At 37.4% G+C, this 26,746-nt stretch overlaps 1 protein-coding gene across 8 annotated transcripts in view; it reads left to right on the forward strand.

Moving 5' to 3' along the window:
• ANKRD28 (ankyrin repeat domain 28) overlaps positions 1-24,621 on the forward strand; it is a 179,095-nt gene extending 154,474 nt beyond the window's left edge. For all 8 annotated transcript variants that reach the window (XM_066244376.1, XM_066244375.1, XM_066244379.1 and 5 more), the window contains 14 exons: positions 20-131; positions 1,002-1,028; positions 1,460-1,534; positions 4,282-4,483; positions 6,986-7,073; positions 7,313-7,430; positions 8,017-8,236; positions 13,602-13,689; positions 13,777-13,860; positions 14,464-14,609; positions 15,260-15,342; positions 15,782-15,864; positions 17,058-17,149; positions 22,917-24,621. In XM_066244376.1, coding sequence (XP_066100473.1) covers positions 20-131; positions 1,002-1,028; positions 1,460-1,534; positions 4,282-4,483; positions 6,986-7,073; positions 7,313-7,430; positions 8,017-8,236; positions 13,602-13,689; positions 13,777-13,860; positions 14,464-14,609; positions 15,260-15,342; positions 15,782-15,864; positions 17,058-17,149; positions 22,917-23,203 — 1,705 coding nt within the window. In that variant the 3' untranslated portion in view covers positions 23,204-24,621. The remainder of the gene's footprint in view (positions 1-19; positions 132-1,001; positions 1,029-1,459; positions 1,535-4,281; positions 4,484-6,985; positions 7,074-7,312; positions 7,431-8,016; positions 8,237-13,601; positions 13,690-13,776; positions 13,861-14,463; positions 14,610-15,259; positions 15,343-15,781; positions 15,865-17,057; positions 17,150-22,916) is intronic.
• The last annotated feature ends 2,125 nt before the right edge of the window (positions 24,622-26,746 follow it).

Here is a 26,746-nt window from a genome sequence, read left to right on the forward strand (position 1 = left end):
ACTGTTATTTCTACAATAGGTGCCTGGAATACTTACTAAGAAATGATGCAAATCCAGGGATCCGGGACAAGCAAGGATACAATGCAGTACATTACTCAGCTGCTTATGGTCACCATCTGTGTCTTCAGCTGGTAAGATTCCAGAGTTCTTGTGGAAGGACGGATGTGAGTTTATGTTCTAGTAATTTAATGAAAATGAGAATAAATGGACCTGTAAACAAATTCAAACTTCAGTAAGATACCTGTCGTTGTCTTTTCCCTTTCAAAAATAAAGGATAAAATTACATCTGGACAGGCTACTTATTTTCTTCCCTTATATTACCTGATATCTGTGTAACACTTCCCATGCCCCTTTAAATAGTGTTTTCCAGATGTTTCTAAGAAATGTATCTATGTCTTAAGTCAGAAATAAATGTCCCTATTGCAGGAAGCTTCCTGCAGTACTTAGGGAACTCCGAAAGGCCTATTCTTTTAGCAGTCCCTCCTGATAAGGGAGACTCGACTTCCGCAAGTAACTTTATTCAACTGTGGTCTCATTCTTGAATGTATACACCATGCACCCCATTTGATTGGGCAAGTTAAAAGTCTCAGGTGTTGGGTAACAGATGCTTCAAGTTAAAGGTTTGTTTGTTTAGATTTATCTTATAAATTATATTAAACATTGCTTCCCTTCAAGTGGAAATAAAATTCAAGGAGAGTGGCCATAAAAGATAGAAAAAGATATGGTTGACATATTTAAAATAGCATTTAGAACCCTGCTACAGAAATAAAAAATATTTCCTTAGGTTACTGTGGTATCCTTAGACTAAAATCTGAGATCCATGTATCTAGATTTGTGGTCTATTAGATTATACAATTGCTTATTTGGGAGGTGAGTGCAGCACTGGTTTATAATGGAATTTAACAAAGTCTTATGTAAATAAAGACCTGTAGTTAACATTTATCTTTTATACATGTGACTACTTCCTAAACTAAATATTTTTATTTTAAATTTTATTTCAGATTGCAAGTGAAACTCCTTTAGATGTTGTAAGTATTAGTCTGCTTACCCCCCCCCCCCCACTATTCAGACTATTATAGTTATTTATTTGCTCTTACTAGAGCTGTGGCCTGTTTTACACATTCTTGAGAACAAAGATAGTAACAGAAATCATGTATGGGGGGGGGTTCGGGAGGAGCTCCTACTTGGCAATACTTAAATAACATTTTCCTCAAATTCTTAATTTCTAGGCCTCCCTCAAAACTCTTAGTCTGTGGTCCTTACACAGTTTCAGGATGATCTGTTCCATAAGCCTGCAGTTTAGTTTTTATGATATAATGAGCTGAGATTTTTACATTCTTACTCAAGCATCAAGGCATACTCTAAAATGGATTTTAATTTAGGGGGAAGGGAGCAGGAATTACTGCTGTTATATATCTAAAAACATCATTTCTGACATTTAAATGCTTTTCTTTCTCAGTTAATGGAAACCTCGGGAACAGACATGCTGAGTGATTCAGACAATAGAGCAACAATAAGCCCTTTGCACTTGGCTGTGAGTACTGCCTTCACAGCCAACTTGATAGCTGGTTTACTGAAAATATCTCATGTCTCTGTTGACTCAAACTTGTACCCACAAGTTGTGGTCCATGTAATGATGATCGTGGAATTAAAACTTTAAGAACTTCCTATTCAGAGAATCCTTGAATATACTTTGATGTTTTGTTTTGTTTTAAATGTTCTTTGGGCTTCCCCCAAGGCCTACTCTAAGAAAAGAATGTGATGTGAATTTTAAAAAGCACTGTCATAATGGAATGGCTTCTAACTTGCCAAGCACATGGTAGAAGAGCTATATAATTTCTGCAGTATTTCTTTGACTTTTTGATTAATTTGTGATCTTGCTATGCTAACTAGGTATGTATTCACTGGTCCTCAGTTGCTTATGCTATGGGATTTGTCTGTGTGCTCTGTGTCCCCTTTAGCTTAGGGTACCTCTGAATTTTTCCTCTTAATGTCACTCTCTAAGAAGAGAGAGTTTGGAGAGCAAATGACTATTTAAATCAAATATGATGGGAATGAATTATCTTAGAAATTGCAGGCAGAGCACAGTCTATTTTCTGTGCGGAAGAAAGAATTTATTTTTGAAACAAAGCATGTTACAGTGATAGAAGGTTAGAAACTTTGAGAATCAGGAGACTTAGGTACTGTCACTAGCTATTTGAGAGACACCTCTGATTTTAAGTATAGTAAAATGCTTATAGGGTATTCAAGTTCAGTGATCAGTTTAATTTTTCTTTTCACATAGACTATTATTTTTATCTTAGTATTCTCCTTGCATATTTTCTAGCACTGACACATGTACGTTGACTTTTATGCTTTCTTCTTCCCTTGACTTCCTACCATGTTCTAAACAACTAAGAGTGCATGCTGAAGCTTTCTGCTTCCTTGCCCTTTGGGTCTTTAGAAATATGCACCTGCTCTCCGGACTTGTGTTATCAGTAAGTCATCCAGAAGGTCAAAGCCAGCAAGGAGAAAAGAGCCGTTTTACTAGTGGTGGCGAGAAATGAAGTCAGAGCGGAAGACTAGGCAGTGCTTCCTGCATCATCATCATCATCATTCTTAAAATAATGGCCCTGTCATTTCTTGAGTACTTTAAATCATCTAAGCACTTTGCCAAGTTTTAAATATATTATCTGAAAAAGTATAGTATTTTTATACTAGTTTTTTACTTTATGGCTGTTGTGAATACTGCTTCTATGAACGTGTGTGCTAAATAGTGTTTTAAACTGAAATGAGAACAATTTTGTAATTTAGTAATTAGGCTCAATGAAATGGGATTATACCACCACTTCTGCATTTTGTATCTATTTCTAGGAAGTTTTCAGAAATTAGTTGAAGTGATCTCTTTCTTTCCAAACTCGTCTAATCCTGGACAGCTTGATGCTGTACGAGCACAGTGACTTGAGGTGTAATGAAACTGGTCTTGTTCCTGTCTTCACACATGCTAGGCACACAAGTTCCTAGTCTTAGTCCTCATCCAGGACATTCGAAGGGAAGAACCCCTGTGGCAAATCATCATGGCTCTCTTCTTTTTATACTATCTTCTGCATATACTGTTTCTCTCAAAGTTCATTCTTTTAGTAGCATAATTCCACTGACCTGGTATTGAGGATCAAGATTAGATGTGATCCTAAAACAGTAGAGTTCAGTGATTTCCAGTTACTTTAATCTTTGAGATAGTCAGAAACATCAAAGAGATCAGTAAGGCCTAGAGCAACTTGACTTCCTGCAGGTACTTCCTGACGTTTTCCACAAGAAAGGACTATATGTACTGCCCTTTGATGCAGTGTGGCGCCCTCTTCTAACCTTAGGAGCAAGTGAGATTTAGCTCAAGCATGGTAGAATTTTGTTTTTCAGTTACCAGGGAAAAAATTCATGTGTGACCATTTTCCTACCAGCTGATCTGTAGGTGTGAATGGTATCAAAAAATAACTTATGAAAATCCCTTTGCTACAAAGTGGCAATTTGAGTGAACTAGAGAGAACAGATCTGTGTCTTGTTACTGCTTTCTGCCTTGCTCAGCATCTAGTCCAATGAGAATAATAAATGTTCAGTTGCCATGCTGGTTTTTTAAATGAATTACCTGGAAAGTCCTGTTATCAGACTGTAAAAAGCAGGGCTTCAATCTGACACGCCTTTCAGTCTTCTTACTTTGTTGTAGAGCTAGGACAATGCTTGGCATGTGGCACTTATTCAGACAGGGCTCAAGCTAAGTATGTTTGTGCTAAAAGAAATGTTTATTTTTGAGATATGGCATATTACGTGTAGAGGTAGTCATTTTAATTTGAGACACCAGAAGACTCAAGTATTAGCTTAACATCAGTTGCTGGCTGTCTCTATAATTTAAGTATAGTGAGATTTTTATCAGGGAGTTAAGTAGAGCACTGAACTATGATTAAAAACACGAACTTTGAAATCATAGGCTTAGTTTGAAAACTTTTAGTTGAATCGGTGTCACATATCCATTGAATGTTTGCCATGAACCAGACATAGACTTATGAAAAGATCACTTGTCATTTGAATTTTTCTTATTTGCAGAATACCCATTCCCTAACACTGTAGCCTGTTATATGACTGTTTAAGAATTTATGGGTTAATATTCTGAATGCTCAATACAGAAACTGGTTTATCTAAAATATAATAATGTGACAAGTTTGCTCACTTCTTTAGGTGGTCTAAAGTATCTGGAAAGTTAGTCTAAATATGTATTTATTTTTAATTTATATTTTTACTTATTCCTAGGCCTATCATGGTCACCATCAAGCACTGGAAGTGTTGGTACAGTCTTTGTTAGATCTTGATGTGAGAAATAGTAGTGGAAGAACGCCCTTAGATCTTGCAGCATTTAAGGGCCATGTTGAATGTGTGGATGTACTCATTAATCAGGGAGCCTCAATCTTAGTGAAAGATTACATTTTGAAGAGAACGCCTATACATGCAGCAGGTATGTCAAATATTATGAATGATTTTATTTTTACCACTTTATGTCTGATACTCTTTTCTTTTGCAATTTGACTTTTCTGCTTTGTCTTTCTGTCCATTTCTCCCCCCTAGTACTTTCTATTTTACCATATTCTAATGGTAAAATCATTATCTACCTTAGAAATTGGATTTATGTAAGTCCAACTTCTGAAGTACTTTATCAGCAAAACAATGCAATAGATTTTGTTTTTTGATGGAAGTTATTTTAGATTGGTATGTGTTTTTGTTTAACAATTGATGAATATTTTGACTTGCTATACCAGCTTACTGCATTAAACATTTACTTAGTTATAAAATACCTGCTTTATGCAAGAACTACTCTAGGATGTGATTTTATGATGTTGCAGTTGTGTGAAAGTGCAAAGGCATGTAACCATGTCATTGTGATGACCTGGTACCATCTGTGTATCACTAGCAGATGCAGGTTCACAGCTCTCTGCAGGAATTACTACAAGGCAGTATTTATTTTAAATGACCAAGATTGGTATACTTAAAGAAACCCTAACCAAGTATTTTTCTTACCCTCAGTAGGCTGTCTTTATATGGCTAGGTTCATTTCACTTAGTCGGTTTTTATAGAGTGATCCTTAAGGGCACATTTTAATGTTGGACTTTACTTCTAGTCTTTTGGCAAACTTGCATTTTAGAAGACTATAGGTAAAACTACCTGTTGCACCAGAGTAGTGTTTCAGAAATTATCAGGCCTCTGATGGCACAGTAGATAAAGCATCGACTTGGAATGCTGAGGTCAACAGTTTGAAACCCTGGGTTTGCCCAAGGCATATATGAGAAGCAGCTATTATGAGTTGATGCTTCCTACTCCTCTATCCTACCCTTTCTCTCTCTCCCTCTTCTCTCTCTAGAAATCAATAAATCTTTTTAAAAAATAAAAAATTACTAGATATTCTGGCAGGGCTCAAAGACATTTTAATAATGGATTAAAACTCTTAATAAATGTATGAATATAAACTGCTGTATTGGTTAGAATAAACGATCAGAATGCTATCATTTTCTGTTGTCTTATTCCAAAAAATAGGAAGTTGCCTGACCTTCCTGGTGGTGCAGTGGATGGAGCATCAACCTGGAACCCTGAGGTTGCTGGTTCGAAACCCTGGGTTTGCCTGATCAAGGCACATATGGGAGTTGATGCTTCTGCTCCTCCCTCCTTCTCTCTCTCTCTCTCCTACCTAAATATGAATTTAAAAAATTAAAAAATAAGGAGTTGAATATGTCTGGTTTTTTTTTTTTAGAAATTAAATTTAATGGGATGACATTCCATTGATCAATAAGAATACATAGGTTTCAGGTAAACATATCATTCTACAACTTGAAAAATTATAAATACAGTTTATTTGCAGATTAATTTAAAGCTTTTCATGGAGTGTTTGCACTCTTAATAGATAAATACTGAACCAATACATTAGCCAGTTTCTCAGAAGTGGCCAATGTCATTCATGTACTCTGTAAGAACTACAGGTTACTATGAATCCCTATTTTTCAGTAATTGCAAGCCTTGGTGTTCTATATATGCCTTTTTTTAAAAATTGTTATTTATTCATTTTAGAGAGGAGAGACAGAGAGAGAAGGAAGGAGGAGCAGGAAGCATCAACTCCCATATGTGCCTTGACCAGGCAAGCCCAGGGTTTTCAACTGGCGACCTTAGTGTTCCAGGTCGACACTTTACCCACTGCACCACCGCAGGCCAGGCCTTTAGATGCCTTTCAAATTTGTAGATCTTCTCGTACAGGAGCATCTCGCTCATAAGTCATGAAAAGGACACAGATTTTTTTCCCTGGAAGTGAACTGTAATTCTTTTATAGTACCCACCTGAAAGGTGGCTTAAGTGTTTAAAACTTGAGTCTCACATAAAATCCAGAGAGAGAGTCGGCTCCAGGTTGGTGTCAGCAGATGTGTCAGAACGCTGAAAGATTATGTGTGTCTTCTTACCTTCGCACTCATGTCGCAGATGGCTGCTGCTGCTTTACAGGATTACATCAAAAATCATGAGAAAAGGAGGACTTTTATTTTCCAGAATAAAAATATTTCCCAGAAGCCCTCTAGATTTAACATCTCAGTGGTCAGAATTGCACCAGTACTCAACCTTGACACCAGTCACTGGCAAAGGAGAGAGTTGTTGTGATTGACTTGGTCTAATCATGATTTTGTCCCTTGGCTGGAGGCAGTCCACTCTCCCTGACCACATTGCCACCATAAGAGAGCTCAATAAAACAATCGTTCTATTCGCATGGCAGATAATGAGGCATGGGTGTGGCCATGAGCAATCTATATTCAGTTTTACCAGCAAGGACAATAGAAACCTTCTTTATAGCTATAGATATTTTTCTTTCTTGCCTATTAAATTATATGAAACCATCCCAAAATTATATCTAGGAAGTGTGCTCTGAGGTGGACATTTTTTATTTTATTCTATATAATTACTGTAATTTTTAACTATCACTTTACAGCAACAAATGGTCATTCAGAATGCTTACGACTACTAATAGGAAATGCAGAACCACAAAATGCTGTAGATATTCAAGATGGAAACGGACAGTAAGTTCTAATCATTTTTAAGTTATTTTTTAAGATGTTTGTTCATCTTTATATTTTTGCCCCTATTTTAGTGAGCCTGCCATAGTATGTAAACTGAGTAACACCAAATACAGTTTTTTTAATTTAAGTATAAAGTTGCATCACAAAAATGCACATTTAGAAAGCAGGAGAGCATGCTTTGTTTTTCGTGGAGTGCAATCTGAAGTGGTGACACCAACCCTGCCCCTGTTGTTGCTCAGGACTCCTCTGATGCTGTCTGTTCTCAACGGGCACACGGACTGTGTTTACTCACTGCTGAACAAAGGCGCAAATGTGGATGCCAAAGATAAGTGGGGAAGGACGGCGCTGCACAGAGGGGTAAGCAGAGGCACCCCGCTCCCTCCCACACCGTCCTTACAACTCCTCACCTAAAACCGAACTAAGCCGTGTTTGTTTTTCTTCATTAAACTTTTACCAAATAATCTCTTCTGTTTCCTTCAGTATCTTAATTTTTGAATGCTAATTTGAAACAACCACAAAGCACAACTTAATTCAGAGAACAGTAATATTGGGGGGGGGGGGGATTTTTAAACTCTAAAAACTTGAGTAGAGTTAACATCAACTGTACATTTTTACATTATCACATCTATTTTCTTAAACGTTTTTGTCTTTGTCTTACTATTTCACTTTTGAAGTGTCATTATTTTTATTGAAGTGTGATTTCCTTTCTTTCTGTTTTTTATACTACTTATATTTTGATAAAGTTACTGCTTTACCTAAGTCACTTCCAATAAAAATACTCAATTATTAAAAAATGATAAATATCTTTCTTGATTGGTGAAAAGATATGGGGAATATGGACTTTAAAAACATGGAATTAAAACTTTTTAAATTAGCTATACTTGGCATGTAATATGCAAGCAACATAATATATTCAACCACATGCAAACAATTTTTCTTTCAGGCAGTTACAGGCCACGAAGAATGTGTAGATGCATTACTTCAACATGGTGCTAAGTGCTTATTTCGGGATAGTCGGGGCCGGACACCTATACACTTGTCGGCAGCCTGCGGGCACATCGGTGTTCTTGGAGCCCTTTTGCAGTCAGCGGCATCTGTGGACACAAGTCCAGCCACAGCAGACAATCATGGGTATACAGCACTTCACTGGGCTTGCTACAACGGTTAAGTATACAGATACAATCTTACATTAATTGTCTGTTATGTACCAAGCAGGGACAACTAACTATAACTTTCTGAGATTGGTGAGAATGACATATTTATAAGGTGAACTGAAAGTTTAAGATTAGTAGGGCCTGACCAGGTGGTGGCGCAGTGGATAGAGCATCGGACTGGGATGCGGAAGACCCAGGTTCGAGACCCCGAGGTCGCCAGCTTGAGCACGGGCTCATCTGGTTTGAGCAAAAGCTCACCAGCTTGGACCCAAGGTTGCTGGCTTAAGCAAGGGGTTACTCGGTCTGCTGAAGGCTCACAGTCAAAGCACATATGAGAAAGCAATCAATGAACAACTAAGGTGTCGCAATGAAAAACTGATGATTGATGCTTCTCATCTCTCTCCATTCCCATCTGTCTGTCCGTCTGTCTCTGTAAAAAAAAAAAAAAGATTAGTAGGAAGCCTGGGAATATTCTGTGTAGTCATAGGTTACTCCTATTCCTTGTGCTAAAGTGAAGACACTAATTGCCAAAGATGTTTACCACTGTTTGAGATCTTTCTTAGACCTTTGCTTCAAGTATTTTGCATTTTAAGATACTCTTATTGTTTCATTTCCAGTATATGCTTATATGTTGATTGTTCTTTTACTCTCTAAATGTACTTATTTTAGGAAAAAACTGACAAAAGTAGGAGAAACTTTTCCAATGAAAATTCATCACATTCTAAGCTGAAATCTATGTATACTTTCTGAGCACATGGCAAGATTAGATCCTTATAGCAACTAACATATATGCTCAAAATTTTATGGGAATAATATCCTAGCATATCATAGACGTAGGTACTTCAGAAACTTGGGGACAAACTTTCATGGTTTAACTTTGCTGCATGGTTAGAACAGACTTCCTTTTAGCTTCCCAGAGGCTAACAGTTACTGTTAGTCCTTTTACAGTCAGGCTCATTAAAGGTTCTCAGAGAAGTATAAAGCTGTTTTTTAAGTTACAGATGTTTAAAATGGAGTGGGCTGGTGAGTTGTCACTAATTAAAATAATTTAAGTAATGAAGCATATTGAGAGGTATTAATTTTTTGTGTGTGTGGGGCCATAGATGTGATCGTGTTAGAAAACACTCAGGTACATAATGTACAGTATAAACACCAATCCTGTCAAAGTTTGGGCTTAGGGCTTGAGCAGGGTCATGAGGCAGGGAGAGTTTTAAATTTTAGTGTAGCATTCAAATTAAGGTTAGTTGTGAGAGTAGAGCTTCCAAGCTCGTTCACAATTCTCACAATTTTCCCTCAAAAGGTAGAGAAAATATAAATTTTCTTTTTACATAAATATCCACTTGCTTAAAAAAATTTAGTATAATATCTGTTCTAAAATTCAGCTGCCTGCCTTTCCAGAAGTTGAGGCTTCTTTCTGTAATATGCTGTTTTATTATTCTTTCACTGGGATCCATTTTGACAAATAATGTTAATTTATGATGAAAGAGGAGAAATCTGAATCTTGAAATAATTCTAGTTTGTTTTCATAAGTGTGTTCTAGATATAATATTTTGATTTTCATATTAATGATTTTCATGTGAACATTCTTTTGCTGTGAGAAATTTTGGTCTCCTGAGGATCGTCCTATGATTTCTATTGACCATCCTTCAATTATGAGTACTGATGGCATCATAAAAAACTTGAATAGATAAATAAATGTATTGCTAATTCAAAGTTCAGTGTAGTCGGTTTCATTTTACTACCTCAGATTCTTAGCCAGTACAGTGAAAACTATAAAACCTTTGTATTTTTTCTGTTTTTCCCCTTCAACTCACCAAAGTTAGTATTTAATGAGTGTAGTGAAGTGGCCAAAGATTAGTCCTAAGTCAAAGAATAGACCATATTTTGCCATTGAAATTTGGTTAGTTTTTATCATGTATCTTGAAGACATTTCACAATTATAAGGAAAACCAAAAACATGTAATATAGTGGGAAAATATCCACAAATGTGAATTTTGTTTATTTAAGAAATCAGTGAGATAAAACTATTTTGAAGCAAACTTTTATTGCTTGAATTTTTTTAATGTATCAGTAAGGTATGACCATTGGAAGAACTACACAATAAGGTATTTTTCCTCGAGTTGAAAGCATTTAGTTGTAAACATACTGCTGTAACTGTCCTTGGGGAGTTGGTATCGATTATAACATTTCTTACCAGGTTTTATGCAGAACACTGTTTCCCTGAAGGGAGTTTCTATTCTGTCACTACTGAACTTAGACTCTCTAAGCGTGGTGTGTACAAAAAAGAAAATTGTGCATGAACTACTTGCCTGGTTTCCATTTAAAGATCATAACAGATGTGTCTAATTTCCAGACTGTAGTAGAATTATGATGATTCTGAATTGAACTGGAAGAAATTAGACGTGTGTTGGCTATATGCAATAAGAGACTACACAGACAGTCTAAAATTAATACCATATTTATAGCCACAAGCGTATTTTATAATTTGGCATTCTGAGAATAGAATATATAAAATGGTTTTACTTTGGTAATTATTGTACAGCTGAAAAGAAAATTGGAAGCACTCCAACAGAACAGAAAACAATGTTTCTCTCAAACTTGGAATGGAATGATGGCAAAGTTTTAGAAGAGAACTGGTTATACATGCTAAATATTCAAGTTCAGATTTTCAGTTTATGTAGTCATTCAATTACAGAACTTAAGAGCACTTAACATTATCTCACATTTCTTTTAAAAATTTCTCAATATTTATGAAATGTTAAGCATCATCAGAGTATCCCTGAAACATAAAGAGACCAACTTTATCACTTTCATAAACTAGGAGACAAGTAATGAATTTTTCAGCTTGAGATGACCCAATATTAATGTATTTTAAAGTAGTAAATATATTACATGTTAATAACATTTTTATGAAAAATAACTATTTACCAAAACAAAAAATAATTTACTGAAGAGTGGCAAGTTCTTTAGTGGCTAGTTTCACAAAAGACTAGTTTGTGATATCACCCCAGGCTTTCCCAGACCACATCGTGAGAACTGGTATAGCAGAAAAATAAGAGACTCTTAAATCAACATTGGATGACTTTCCATGGTTAACTTTTGGTGATGAGTTAACATTTGGAGAGAGAAGTAGGGTTTCTCAGCCTCAGCACTTACTGACATTTTGGTCCAGGTAATTCTTTGTTATAAGAGACTGGCGTGTGCATTGCAAGATGTTTAGCAGCATCCCTGGCTTATATTATACCACCTTGATGTCAGTAGCATCCCCTACCCTATCCCCAGTAGTGGTAACCAAAAAACAACAAACCAAAAGTGGAACTGACCCAAGATGGAATACTAAGGTTTCCTAAAACTTAGTTTCTTTTTCTGATAAAAACAATTATGAGATAAAGACAAATTGAGCTATTGCTTAAGAATGTTAGAGAAATTTAAATAGAAAAAAATCTAGCATTACTATGTTAACCAAATATTAAGCCATGGAAATAAAAAGGCTCTGTAAGAATCTAATTTATCTTTAATAAGACACCAGGTGGCTAATGAAATAAAAGAAAACATTTCATTTGCAGTAATTAGTACAGCAATTAGGGTATTTTTACTAAAACCCTGGCTTTGACAATTAGGTTAAGAAAATCTAAGGTGTGGGTGTTTCCCTATTTTCAAAATTGCTATTAAAAACTGTGGTCTGGCCTGACCAGGCAGTAGTGCTTTGGATAGAGTGTTGGTCTGGGATGTGGAGGACACAGGTTTGAAACCCCAAGGTCGCCAGCTTGAGTGCGGGCTCACCAGCTTAAGGGCGCACTCGCCAACTTGAGTGCGGGGTTGCTGGCTTGAGTGTCGGATCACAGACATGACCCCATGGTCTCTGGCATGAAGCCCAACATCAAGGTCACTGGCTGGAGCCCAAGGTAACTGGCTTGAGCAAGGGGTCACTTGCTCTGCTGGAGCCCCCCAATCAAGGCACATATGAGAAAGCAGTCGTTTAACAACTAAGGTGCCACAACGAAGAACTGATGCTTCTCATCTCTCTCCCTTCCTGTCTGTTTATCTTTGTCTCTCTCTCTGACTCTCTGTCAAAAAAACAAAAAACAAAAAATTAGTCTGATATCTTTCAGTAATCAATATACTTACTGTATTTGTCCTTTAAATCACCAATATCCTTTCTAAGAAATTGTTATATAATAATACTTGGTTTTGGTTTTTAAAAGTATTGGAATGCTTTATTATAACATTGTTGATTAAGTCCCAGAAAAAAACAAACTAGCCATCACCTCAAAAACCATAATAGAGATGAAATAATTTATTATACATTTTGATACTATGGAGTTCTTCTGAACATTTAAGAATAAGATTTCTATATAGACTATTATAGAAAGATATACTGTATACAGTTAATAAAAACATTAAGTACAAAACAAGTTGCAGAACTAAACATCCCATTTATGTAAAGATAAAAAAGGAAGTATGTGTTTGTGTGTATGCAGTTGTATATGCCTAGAAATTTTCTGGAACAGTTAAGGTAAGAGTGGTTACAACAGCCTAGAGAGTAAAACTGGATAAATGGGGGTGGTGACACACGGGATATTTACTTCTTCTCTAGGCATTTATATAGTATTTGCTGTTTTACCATTAGCTCATTACTATGGTCAGAAAATATTTAAATTTTGAAATTAATCATGTACAAGTGGATATTTTGAAAGTTATGCTGTATAAATATGACTTTTAAAAAATAATGATCAAATAACTAACTGGCCATTATGGAAAAAAGATGAGGCTAATTTTTCCCCCGACAAAATGAGTATTTGCTGTGTCAATAATAAATTCCCAATAAAATTATCATAAGAAGCCACTGTACTTCAGGTCTTGAGGTTGTTCTCCTAAAGATGTGATAGTTAACAGGTTCAGTAGACTAGTTACTATAATCCATGGGAAGCTTTTTCTTTTTTTTTTTTTTAACAGAGAGAGGGAGTCAGAGAGAGAGATAGACAGGGACAGACAGATAGGAACGGAGAGGTGAGAAGCATCAATCATTAGTTTTTTGTTGCACATTGCGACACCTTAGTTGTTAATTGACTGCTTTCTCATATGTGCCTTGACCGCGGGCCTTCAGCAGACCAAGTAACCCCTTGCTTGAGCCAGCGACCTTGGGTCCAAGCTGGTGAGCTTTTGCTTAAACCAGATGAGCCCGCAATCCAGCTGGAAACCTCGGGGTCTCGAACCTGGGTCCTTCCGCATCCCAGTCCGATGCTCTATCCACTGTGCCACCGCCTGGTCAGGCAGGAAGCTTTTTCTTACTTGTGTAAGGATGTGTGGGTGTATATGGGCACTTCATTATTTCAGGGAGATTTCAATATCTGATTCTCATTTACTTATTTAGGTCACGAGACATGTGTAGAACTTCTTTTAGAACAGGAGGTTTTCCAGAAAATGGAAGGAAATGCTTTTAGTCCATTGCATTGCGCTGTGTAAGTAAAGGTAGAATGAATCAAGTTTGGTTTGACTGTTTAAGAAATACACCGCTGCTGTGAGTGACCCCCCATTGCCTTACACAGGATAAATGACAATGAAGGTGCTGCTGAGATGTTAATTGATACGTTGGGTGTCAGCATTGTGAACGCCACAGATTCAAAAGGAAGGTAGGGATTCAGCTGTGTAGGAACTTGTTTTACTTTTCATAGGAAAAACCATTATTAATTAAAAGTTGATTTTTATATCTGCAAGTATAAAGTGCTATAAAACATTAATTATGTTCTCATGATAAAAGATGTTTCTATTAGGATTTTTAGCCAATCTTCCTTTTTTTTTAATTGTAAAATGTAAATATTTCCCCCCTTTTTTTTAAGAAGTATGTTTGTTACCCTATGACTATTGTTTTAATAAAGTTAACATTTTTCTAAATGGAAATAAACACTGGGAGAGAGCCCAACAGTTGTAATAGATGGCATTATTTGGGTCAATTTATTTATTTCAAAATTTTCTTTAGTGATATAACATTTTAGCAATTTTATAATTTATCCTTAATTACATTAAATTAATTAAGGCTTTTTCATATCAGAAATACATATTTTTGTGGCAGAGATTAGTAAACCCCACTAATCCTATTTGTGTCTTGGCATGCTTTTATAACCTAATTCGTAAACCTTGAAAACTACTTGCCATAAATTAAGGAAGAATATTTTTAGAGTATGTGACATATAGATTTAGTCAAATCGTTCCCTGTCTCTGTATTCTCTCTGCAGAACTTCCCTCCATGCAGCTGCCTTTACAGACCATGTGGAATGTTTACAGCTGCTGCTCAGTCATAACGCTCAAGTCAATTCTGTGGACTGTTCTGGGAAAACACCTCTCATGATGGCTGCAGAAAACGGACAGACAAACACAGTTGGTAAAGAAACTGATTAAGGCTTTTATTATTCTGAGTATGTATATTGCTTGTGTAGAACTTACTCCCAAGCATTCGGAATCTAGTTCAACAAATTTTCTTCTAGTTATCCCACCACTCCTGAGATTTAAAACCTTTTACCTGCTTACAACCCACATTTTTATTTAAGGTCATAGTGTTTTTATTTGCCCTTATTTACTGAATAGTCTACTTCAGCAAGGCAGTGTGAGACAGTGGTGCAGAGCACTGGCTCCAGGGTCAGGGTGACTGATGTCATTCAGACCTAGATCTGCCAGCTAAGTGACCTTATGACTTAGTTTTTTAATTTATAAAGTGAGAAAAATACCAGTACCTACTTTGTAGGGTTGTTGTGAGAATTAGATACATTATTATTATCCAGAGCACTTAGAACAGTATTTGAAATTTAGTTAGCATTCACAAAATAAATGTTAATAGCTGTTAGTGTCTTTGACTTCCACAACAGTAAGACTATTAATATAATATGTATGTTTTATATTACAGTATTTTTCTTGCACTGAAGTTTTTGCTAGAGGTATATTTTTGCTTTGTGTCTTCATTTCTCTACAGTGAGTTGGTAGTAATCTAAGGTATATGTTCATAAAAATAAGAATTGATGCAATTTTCCCTCCCAGAGATGCTGGTTAGCAGCGCTAGTGCAGATCTGACTTTGCAAGATAACAGTAAAAACACCGCCCTGCATTTGGCTTGCAGCAAGGTATGTACACGTTAAGGATGTTTTCACTGTTAATATCAACACGGCACTGAATGTTTTCCCACTTCACTAAAATTAACAGAGCTAGGGATCAAACCTCTCTAATGATCACTTGCAATAAATTTCTTGGAAAAAAGTATTGACATGTTAGGTACCATAGTGTATGAAAGTCTCCAGTAAGCCAACTAATTCTAGAGCACAAACCTAAACATAATTATCACCTTTCTTTAATCTCTCTAATCTTAAATATTCTTGGCTTCATTCACCCCCTTACCTCATTCCATCAACATGTTTGGACAAATATTTAAGGGATTAGCCAAGAAAATTCATAGCATATGTATGGTGATATATGTATTATATAGATTTGGGTTAGAGTATATTGAATGTATAAATTTATCTTAGTGGTACCCAAATTTTTAAGAGTTATATTCTATAATTTTAGGGTCATGAAACTAGTGCCTTGTTAATACTGGAAAAGATAACAGATAGAAACCTCATCAATGCAACCAATGCAGCCTTGCAAACGTAAGTACTTTGTGTCTAGTGTAAACCTTGTGATCTATCATTATAAAAATGATTAATGGGTGTTTTTCTAACATGGGTCCATGGAAATCAGTCTCAGTCATAGTGTTTATAATTGACAAAACTTCTTTCTGTAATCATAACAATTAAAAGGCATATTACTGAAAAAGTCTTTGAACTTGAAACTGTACTGTTGAAAATGTTTTTCTCTCAGTTCAATTTTATGGAGGAAAGTAATACTATTCTGTGAGTTTTATGGAAACATAATACATTATTTAACACTAGCAGTAAATGAGGTAAAAAGTTTTGTATGTGTCTGTAAGCTAAATAGATTTTAGAAAGAATCAAGTTCTTTTTTTTTTTTCTTTTTTTTCTTTTTTTTTTTGTATTTTTCTGAAGTCAGAAACGGGGAGGCAGTCAGACAGACTCCCGCATGCACCCGACTGGGATCCACCCGGCACGCCCACCAGGGGGCGATGCTCTGTTGCGACCAGAGCCATTCTAGCACCTGAGGCAGAGGCCATGGAGCCATCCTCAGCACCCAGGCCAGCTTTGCTCCAATGGAGCCTCGGCTGCGGGAGGGGAAGAGAGAGACAGAGAGGAAGGAGAGGGGGAGGGGTGGAGAAGCTTCTCCTGTGTGCTCTGGCTGGGAATCGAACCCAAGATTCCTGCATGCCAGGCCAACGCTCTACCACTGAGCCAACCGGCCAGGGCCAAGAATCAAGTTCTTAATGTGAGCAGCCAGCCTATAGGTGACTGCTTAGATCAGTATTCCCATTGTCCCAATTTCCATTTGCTCTTCTATGCTGAGACTTGGTAAAGAGGAAAATCTTATGAAACTCTTTCGCATTCACATATCAATTGGATCCCTTGGTGTCCAAAAATTAGTCATGGGACCTGTAACTGTTTTCAAGGTCTATTGGAATTTGTGCTCTTGTAATATATGGGTTTTATTGTGTTCTATTATACTTGTTTACCAGCCTCATTTCTTAAAACAACAACTTAAAATGCAGTTTAATTGTAACATCTTTTTAATCATTACTTTTAGAAGGAAACTTAACAAAAGGGTTTAGTGAAGACAGGAACTTGGTCATATGGCCCAGTGCTAACTAAGCTTATGCACATGGACAAGGTTTGACTTGTGTGCACACGTGTATGGACATGCATATATATACACGTACAATTTTTCCCTACAGACCTCTGCATGTGGCTGCCCGAAACGGGCTAACAATGGTGGTTCAGGAACTTTTGGGGAAAGGAGCAAGTGTGCTTGCAGTAGATGAAAACGGTAAGTAGATTCTGTATTTTCTTTTTTAAGTGAGAGAGACAGATAGGGAGAGAGATGAGAAGCATCAGTTCTTTGTTGTGGCACCTTAGTTGTTCATTGATTACTTTCTCATATGTGCCTTGACTGGGGGCTCCAGAGCCAGTGACCCCTTGCTTAAGCCAGTGAGTGACCTTGGGCTTAAGCCAGCTACCATGGAGTCATGTCTATGATTCCACGCTCAAGCCGGCGAGCCCTCGCTCAAGCTGGTGAGCCCGCGCTCAAGCCAGAGACTTTGTGGTTTCAAACCTGGGTGCTCCATGTCCCCAGCCAACACTATCTACTGTGCCACCACCTGTATTTTCTTTGCTTAAACTGTGTCTTACTAGAAGCTTTTATCTTTTGATGATTCATATTTGAAGTAAAATAAACTTGGATATTTTTTATTGGTCAAAGAGGAGAGCTGAAATTGAGTGGTACTTTGTACAAAGGAAATAAAGACAAGGAAAGTCTAATGGATTAACTGAATTTCACATATCACTAAAAACAGTGACATCACATACCAGAATTAGTGTTTATCAACTTTAATTTGGCAGTACCATCTTTTTTTATCTTAATATTCAAAGAATCTGCTTTGTCAACAAATATTTATCCAAGGTCCTTCCTTAATTGGCAGGTTCTTACTTAAAGCTACTATTTCTACTCACGCACTGGGTTGTGGCCTCTCCTGCCTGCTTAAGACTATCACTTCAGCATTTCTTCGCTTTTGTGTCCCATAATAAAGATTTTCTTATTAGAATTTCCTGGATTATTCTTATCAGTGTATAAACATTATTTCTCTGATCTTAAAAAAAAGTCGTTCATTAATCCCACTGCTCCTACCAGCCACCGCCGCGTCCTTCTGTCCTCTTTGCAGAATTACTCACGAGTTGGCTCTCCGGCTGCCCAGTTCTTGTCTTTCATTCTGTTAACTCTCCTCCAGCCAGACCTTTGCCACACCCACTGCAGACCTGTCCGTGTCGGGTCCACCAGGGACCTCCCAGTGTGGAGAATCAGTTTGTAGTTCTCATCAGCATCTGGCACAACTGATTTCTCTTTAAAAAATAAAAAAGGAATGAGGGTTTTAACATGGAGTTTAAAATATGCATGAATAAGGGAGTAATTGGGAATGTGAAGATTGCAGTTTTCTATAGCAAGTGCCCAATATTTCCCCAAATAATCTTCATATTCTCCTTTATGCTGACCACTGTTCCTGGGGTAAGTGGGTGCAGATCACTTTAGTGCAGGATAAGAGGGAGAGTCCTAGTAAATATCTGATGTGATTATAGTACCCTGACTAATTCTTTTTTTCTGTTTATTTTCTTTTGAAAATAAGTTGAGGTATAATTGCTGAACTGCTGGCCCTTTTCTCTCCTCCCCCTGCCAAGCCTGTTGTCCCCATAGTCATCCTAATCACAGTTGATAACAATTCCAATTCTTGTAATTGCTCAGGACAAAAACACAGAGTTGTCCTTAACTCCTCTGCCTCCCACCCAGTCAGTGAACAGTCCATCAGCACGTGCTGCTGATCCACCTGCACGGCGTCGCCACTCTCTGCTCCTCTACTCCTGCCACCCTGGCCTGGGTCCTTTTAAAAATCGTGAGATGATACTAGTTCTCTGAATCTCAGTTCTTATAATCCTCTATGCCAGGGGTCCCCAAACTGTGGCCGGCGCAGGCCACATGTACCCCCCTGAGGCCATTTATCCGGCCCCCGCCACACTTCCGGAAGGGGCACCTCTTTCATTGGTGGTCAGTGAGAGGAGCATAGTTCTCACTGAAATACTGGTCAGTTTGTTTATTTAAATTTACTTGTTCTTTATTTTAAATATTGTATTTGTTCCCGTTTTTTTACTTTAAAATAAGATCTGTGCAGTGTGCATAGGAATTTGTTCATAGTTTTTTTTATAGTCTGGCCCTCCAACGGTCTGAGGGACAGTGAACTGGCCGCCTGTGTAAAAAGTTTGGGGACCCCTGCTCTATGCTCCATAAGGCCCTATGTAATTGGCTTTCTGCCCTGTTACCTGTCTGCTCTCATCTCTGCTCGTCCTTTTCTCATCCTGCCACGCCAGCCCCTTCACACCACGGGCTGCATATGGCGTGGTCCTTGTTCTGTCTCTTTCTCTGCCTGGGACACTCCGTTCCTAAGCAGCCTTTGACTGACTCCTTCACCTGTTTCAAGTCTTAGCTCAGCTGTCATCTCCTCAGTGAAGCCTGTACCCTGTTCATACGATAGCCTGCTGCTTCCCTCTCCCGGGGCGTTCTCGGTCCTTGGGAACTGCTCTACTTTTTCCTTTCTCTTTTCCCACGAGCTTATCTTCTAACAGCAGTTTTCAACTGGTGTGCCGCAAGAACTTTCAAAAAATGCAATACCTTACTGTTTAGTCAGAGACACGACCTTTTTTCCTTTCGATTGTCAAATTAAAAAATGATAGTAGCCAACAACATAACAATAGCTGTCCGGTGTGAATGAGTCAAAATTATATCTTTTCTATTTTTTTTCAAATTGGCAAAAAATAATACTTTTTGGTGTGCCACAGAAATTTAGTAATTCATTTACGCATGCCGTGAGATGAAAAAGGTTGAAAATTGTTATTCTAACATACTGTATATAGTTTGTTTTTATGTCAATTATGTGTCTCCACCATTAGAATGAACATAAGCCCCATGAGGGCAGGAAATCTCTGTCAGTGTGTCATTCACTGACACATTCTACGTGCTTAAAAGATCTAGTGGAGACTCTGAATACTGGTTGGATGAGGGACTGTGCCAAGCACTACTCTAAGTTCTAAAGATACACTGTAGAATAAGATAGTCCCCTTCCATACATGGAGATCCGTATCAATAGTGCTAAAGTACACTTAATAAATCTAGACTGCTATTAGCACGTGAGAGAGTGCTTAAACTCTGCACTCTTTTTTTGTAGGTTCAACGAAAGCATCCTCCAAAAAGTGATTACTAAGTCAAAATCCAAAGGACGAGTAAAAAGTTGAGAGAGAACTTTTTAATCAGAGAGATTAGCATACTTAGAGATAAAACACAGAACATTGTAAATAGTGAGTTATGCCAGGGTATCTTCGATCAGGTGGTAATAGGAAGATAGCACTTAGTCTGGGTGGTGCAAGATTAGGCTAGGAAAAAGCTAACAGTCAGAGGTGAGAGAAGGTGGTAGCCAGAATTAAGGTAGAGGCATTGGAGACAAAAAAAGGTAGATGTTTCTAAAGATCTTATGACGAGACTCCTTGGGGCTTTAGTGAGGGAAGAAGTCACATACCACCTGGCTTGGAGAGCTGTGTGGAGGGAGGTGTCCTGGTCTAAGACAGGAATGTGGAAGGGAGAGCTAGGTTCATTTAGGGACTTGAGAAAAGTAGTGGAAACTCAAAGTGGGAAATTGGGTAAATGTATCTGGAGCCCAAAGCAAGAGCTAGGTTGGACACCGATACTTGGTAATCATAAGTATGTGTAGTTATGAAAGCTGTATAAGTGGTTAATACCCCCCACTAAGAAAAGTTCAGGCTCACCTAGCTTTAAAAGAAACTTTCATTTTCAATAAATTACATTCTAAATAAAGCAACTGTATAGATTAAAACAAGAAGCCTAAAATTAACATGGTAACCTATATGGGATATTTGACCACACTGTGAGGCTCTGAATCAATACCTGATGTGAAAGTCTCTACTGATCATTTTTAAGATTTTATGTATTATAAAGAAAGGGATAACATAATAGATGATAATGAAGGTCACCTGTGACCTGGCTGTCTTCTAACACATTTTGCAGTATGAAATAGCAATTATGGTCTAAAGTTGACAAGTCAGTAAATACTGATCTGATTTTATAATCAGTTCTAAATTTCAAATTAATGATTCAGTTATAAATTGCTCAAATAACAACAGTTGCTGCTGATTAATTAGGCTCTGTAGTCTGCATAGAGATGAGAGAAAGGCCCAATACATCCTGTGCCTCATTCACTTTAATAATGAAGTTAACTGATATTTCCATGGATTTTTCTGGAGAAAGCAAAATACATTATCCTTGTATGGGAATAGACCCTTATCCTCAAGCAGTTTGCTCCTCTTACGTTTCCCCTTAGCTGCTGACAGCAATCCTGTGCAGAGGAGGGGACTGTAGGATGCCAAGATTCTCCTCTCCCCACCCCGCTTTCACCCAATGCACCGTGGCCTGTCTAACAGTGCTCCATTAGACAGCGGGCACCTTCAGACGAGAGTATTAGTGTCACTGAAGCACTCTCCTGCTCACTTTGAGCAAACAGAGTTTTAAAATATGCTCCTTTCAGCCACTCTGCCAAGCTTGCAGGGGCATTAGCTATTCCTTTTAACCATTGAAAAGGGCAGAATTTATGAAGGGAAAATATTACCGTTTTTTTCTCAGTGCTACATTAGTAGCATAGATAAAAATATATAGGAGAACTAGAAACAGCCAGGTGCTTAATAGTTAGCATGAATAGCTAAACCATGGTATAATCACGCAATGGCATATACAACAAAACAAACTGACTACAGCAACATGCAACATCATGGAAAATCTCCCAGGCATAATGGTAAACAAAAGAGGCCAGACATAAAGTAATATACACTGGATGATTCCATTTATATTTGGTTTTAAAAAGTCAAAACTATAACTATGGTGGTTATGAATACAAGTAGAAAGGAAAGCACAGAAATTATTACCATGAGTCAGGATAGTGGTTACCTTTGTGGATGAGAAAGGGGATAGTGATTAGGGAGGGGACAAGTGAACTTCTGGTATGCTGATAATGTTCTCTTTTTTTATCTGGGTGGGGTCACATGAATGTTTGTTTTGTGGCAGATCAGCCATATTAAAAAAAATGACTTAAAAACATATACATATATGTGTATGAAGGCTAAAACATGAGTACACATAGTAATAGGAAAAATTGTGTCTAGATGTGCAACAGCAAATGAAGCTGTGCTCTCAAACTTGAAGACATTTGCTGTTGAGTTCCATGTGGGATAACCTGAACTTGGCATCACATGGTGTGCTCACCAGATCTCTCCTGCTCGATCCTCAAAACCGCACCTTCCACCAACCAAAGTGCCAAGTGTTTTTTATTCAGTTGTGGTGCCTTAGGGCTAAGGTCAGTTTCTTCTGCCAAAGAAAGGAACAGTTACAAAGAAAATATTTATTTTGAATTATAAAAATTCACCTGTTTAGTTTATCTACTGTTTTTTCTTCAGTGGATTGTGACCCTAAAAGAAAAGTTAAGGACAACAAAGTGTCACTCATTCAACATGTCTGAGCACCTGCTCCATTCAACACATCTCTTTTGAGCGTCTGCTCAGAGCCATATTCATGAATCTGTCTCATTTAGATTTCTCAGCATGTAATAAGCACTTACTTACATAGCTTAAAATTAATGGTAAGAGTCTTCCACCATTCTAAAGGAAGATGATGAAACTTTTTTTCCTCATTCTATCCCAGTATCTCCTATGAATTCAGAAGGATATGGATAAGTGGTGAGATCTTGGGGAAATCATCCATCTCTGGGCCTCGGTTTCCTCTTCCATAATGTACTCTGTAAGGTCTCCTAGCCTAGATTTCTATGAACTTTCTCTTTTTCTACTTATTATTTCTGAATCATTTTAATTAAACCAATAAGGCAAGTAATTGAAAATATATCTAAAGATGAAGACCTTTAGGTTTATTTCCTTATATTAGTGAAATGAGTCTCAGGATGTTTAATTTTTTTAAATTTTATCTTTAATTCTAGGCTATACCCCAGCTTTGGCCTGTGCTCCCAATAAGGATGTGGCTGATTGCCTAGCGCTCATTTTGGCCACCATGATGCCTGTCTCATCAAGTAGCCCTTTATCATCCCTGACATTCAATGCCATTAATCGTTACACCAACACCTCAAAAACAGTCAGCTTTGAAGCCTTGCCCATCATGAGGAATGAACCTAGCTCCTATTGCAGTTTCAACAACATTGGCGGGGAACAGGAGTACTTGTACACCGACGTGGACGAGCTCAATGACTCCGACTCAGAGACCTACTAAGAGGCTGAGCCAGAGGTCTAAGGAGAGAGTTCTGACACTAACACTGCAAACTGTGCTTTTTCAGGAAAAAGACACTTTCTTATTCACGTACAAATTCAACCTAAGAGGAAAGATCGCAGAGTGAACGAATATAAGAAATATGATGACATTAGGAAGAAGAATTTTAAAGGCAAGTTTTGCAAAAGGAACTTCTAGAGTCTTGAAATTGACTTGACCAGAGGAAAACACTTTGTCAGATTGCTTTGTGGAATTCTTAATTTGGTTTTGCTGTGCCAGGAATAATATGGGACACTGTGCACCCTAATCTGCTTACACAAGCAACACTCTTATAAAAGAAGAGATAAGGACATTAGATTTAAATGTTATCAGTAGAACTACAACTAAATTTACGGGCAATAAAAGTTTGGTAGGCATTATGTGCACAGCAAATTGCCAAAGGACCAAATAATTTAAGGGTTTTTTAGTAGAATGCCATATTGTGGAAGCCGGAGTTGGCGAAAGGAAACATTATCTAAACCAAACTTTAATATTTCTGACAATGAAGCTGAGATTTGGTTTTAAATGTTAATCTTTTTTTTTTAAGAAAACATCTGAAAGCCTTCGAATCCTGTATAAACCATGAGAGAAAGCAGATGTATTTTTACATTTTTTCTTTTACATAAAAAAATTAAAATTCCAAGTTTTATAACATTAGAATTGAAAACCAGCTGCCTAAGAATGGTCAGCATGAAAATACATATGAGGTAGACACAAGCTAGATTGGGGTTAGGCTATTACTGCCCAGTTTTGAATGGTTTAGGATTTAAATTGAACTATTTTTGTTTGAAAAATGTAAATAATTTTCCTAGAAAAAAGTTTCAGAAAATCAAAAATTAGATGATTTTCACCCTATTGCAGCTGAGTGGTCCTGGGGGTGTTCAGCATCACTGATTTGGATGGTACACCTTTGTCACTTACTACTTTTGTGCCTCCACAGTGGATCGGGGAGTTTTTGTTGTCATTATTTAGTAAAGATTCAAATCCCTTGTTTTTGCTAAATTAACACCATCAGGTCTCTTGGAAGTGATTTGTTTATGGGGCAAGATTTAAAATACTAAAATCTTTTAAGTCCTATTCAGATTTGGGGGAAAGAAGTAATTGCCGGCCAAGTTGGAAGGCTGCCTTTTGATCAACAGCAAGAGAGAGAGAGAGAAGGCTGGCATTAGGCTTTTAAATAACAATTCACATGGTTCTGTTTTTACTTTAACTGTCACTTTCCCAGTGAAAATGATTTCACATATGTAGGGGGTCTTATAGGTCTGGGTAAAGTTCCATGAATTTTCACAAAATGATGCCTACTTTCATTTTATCCTTTTTGTATTGTAAAACTGGAAACTTTATGACATTGTAAATTATCAGCTGGTTTTTCTGAATATAAAGTGTGAAAACACAGAACAGTATTTTGATCTATTTGATAATTTTGTGGGTTTTTTGAAGAAATAATGAGCATGTACATAGAAATAGTGACTGCTTGAATACTGTATCTACTTGCACTCTTTCAGTACATCAAGATTCCTGTATATTTTAGAGTATAATAAAACAGAGATGTGAGTTGTATTTAATGAATAATGTATTTGTATCTGTGCATATTACCTAAAATCTATAAAGTTTCTAGGGCATTGACTACTAGATTTTAAGCATTTTTTCTAAAATATTTACAGAAATTATAAATGTAATCCTCCATCTTTTCTTTATAATATAAAAAAGTCATAAAGGACCCTTCCTAATTATTATGGTAGGAAGATGAATATGCATTTTAAAGACAGCAGACTACGTTTTCTATTGTACCTTTTGAAAAAAAGAAAAAAAAACTCAAGAGGATTCTAAAAGTATACATATGTGTGCTTTCTCTTTCCTTTTAGGAATTCTCTTCTGAATTCCCTGAGGGAATTTTCTAGAATCTCAGAATTGAAAGAAACCTGAGGTTCATCCAAGTCTAACCTCTTAACAAATGCAGGAGTCCCTTCTACAAGGGTGATCTTTCCACCTTGAACACTTCCAGTGACTCTACCTCACCAAGCAGTCCATTCAGTTGTTGAGCAGCTCTAACTGTTAGCAAAGTCTTCCTTAGATGGAGCTGGAGCCTCCCTCCCGGTAACTGCTGTCCTTGGGCCCGGGTCTGTCCTCCACGGGAACACTGAGAACACTGAAAGGCTGAACCCCGGGCCCTCGGCCATGTCTTCTCTTTCATAGGCTGTTTGCTCATCTGCGCTCATTTCCAGAAGGACTCAGTAGACACACTGATAAGATTTTACACGTGTAATGAAATCCAAGGTGTAGCTATAAAGCAACAAGCTGTTCTGAATTTATCCTCACACATATCAGAGCTTAGATCTTGCATCACTTTATGTGAATGATGCTGTTACTGAAAATATTTGTGATAGTCTATATCCCAGTTTGATCAACCACTTCTTTTGGTCGGCACCTGATGAGGGGAAACCCAGAGTACTGTCCCAAAATATATTTGAACAACTTTAGAATTGTTGGAGTTAGTACTTGGGCTGCTTGAATGAATGAACACAGCACCGCAGTAAGTTCCTTTATAGTTACACCTTGTATGTCAAAAGCATTCAGGCTTTGCTCCTAGTGGCGTTTGTCCTCACACAGAACAGAAAAGCCTGTTTGCTTTTTTAACTTTTGCATGAAAGATGACATCTGAAATATCTGATGTGTATTTTCATAATACCAGCTTCTGCTCTAGAACTACTTTTGGAGGAAATGGTGGTAATAGCAAATGGCCTCCTTTAACAAGACACTCAACTCAAACAGTGCCATTTAGTTCAGAAGATCTCTTAAGTGTAGCTGTCAATTCGGGGTTTAATTTGGCTTATATTGGAAAACTTTTAAGTGAAATAAAGTTTTTTAATGCAATAAACCCAAGTGTCTTTCTTTTACATATCATACATATCAACTTTTATCTTTTAATGTCTAGTTACCATATTTCTCCATGTATAAGATGCAACACCCCCCCCCCGGGAAAATTTGGGGTCTATAAACTGGGTGCGTCTCATACAGTGGTTGTGAAGTTTTTTACTTGCTTTTCACGCTTGTTTTTGCACTCATTGTTGAAGACAGTGATTCATCATCAGACACAGATGAGGACCAGCTAATGGATGGGAGTTTTGACAGTGAGGAGTTGTATGAATTTTATGATGAATAAAATTTGAGTTCAATAACTTTATGTAATACAATTTTTTTTGTTGTTTTTCAAGTTTCAGGCCCCAAAATTAAGGTGCATCTTATACATGGGGAAATGTGCTAGTGTTATAACTAGTTTTTATCCTTCTTTAAAAACTTGACTGCCTGACCAGGCAGTGGCGCAGTGGATAGAGCATCAGATGGATGCAGAGGACCCAGATTCGAGACCCCGAGGTTGCCAGTTTGAGCACGAGCTCATCTGGTTTGATGCCTTAAGCAAAGGGTCACTCGGTCTGCTGTAGCCCCCTGGTCAGGGCACATATGAGAAAGCAATCAGTGAACTGAGGTGCCGCAATAAGAAACTGA

This window comes from Saccopteryx bilineata, chromosome 10 (assembly GCF_036850765.1).
Source record: "Saccopteryx bilineata isolate mSacBil1 chromosome 10, mSacBil1_pri_phased_curated, whole genome shotgun sequence".
Lineage (NCBI taxonomy): Eukaryota > Metazoa > Chordata > Mammalia > Chiroptera > Emballonuridae > Saccopteryx > Saccopteryx bilineata.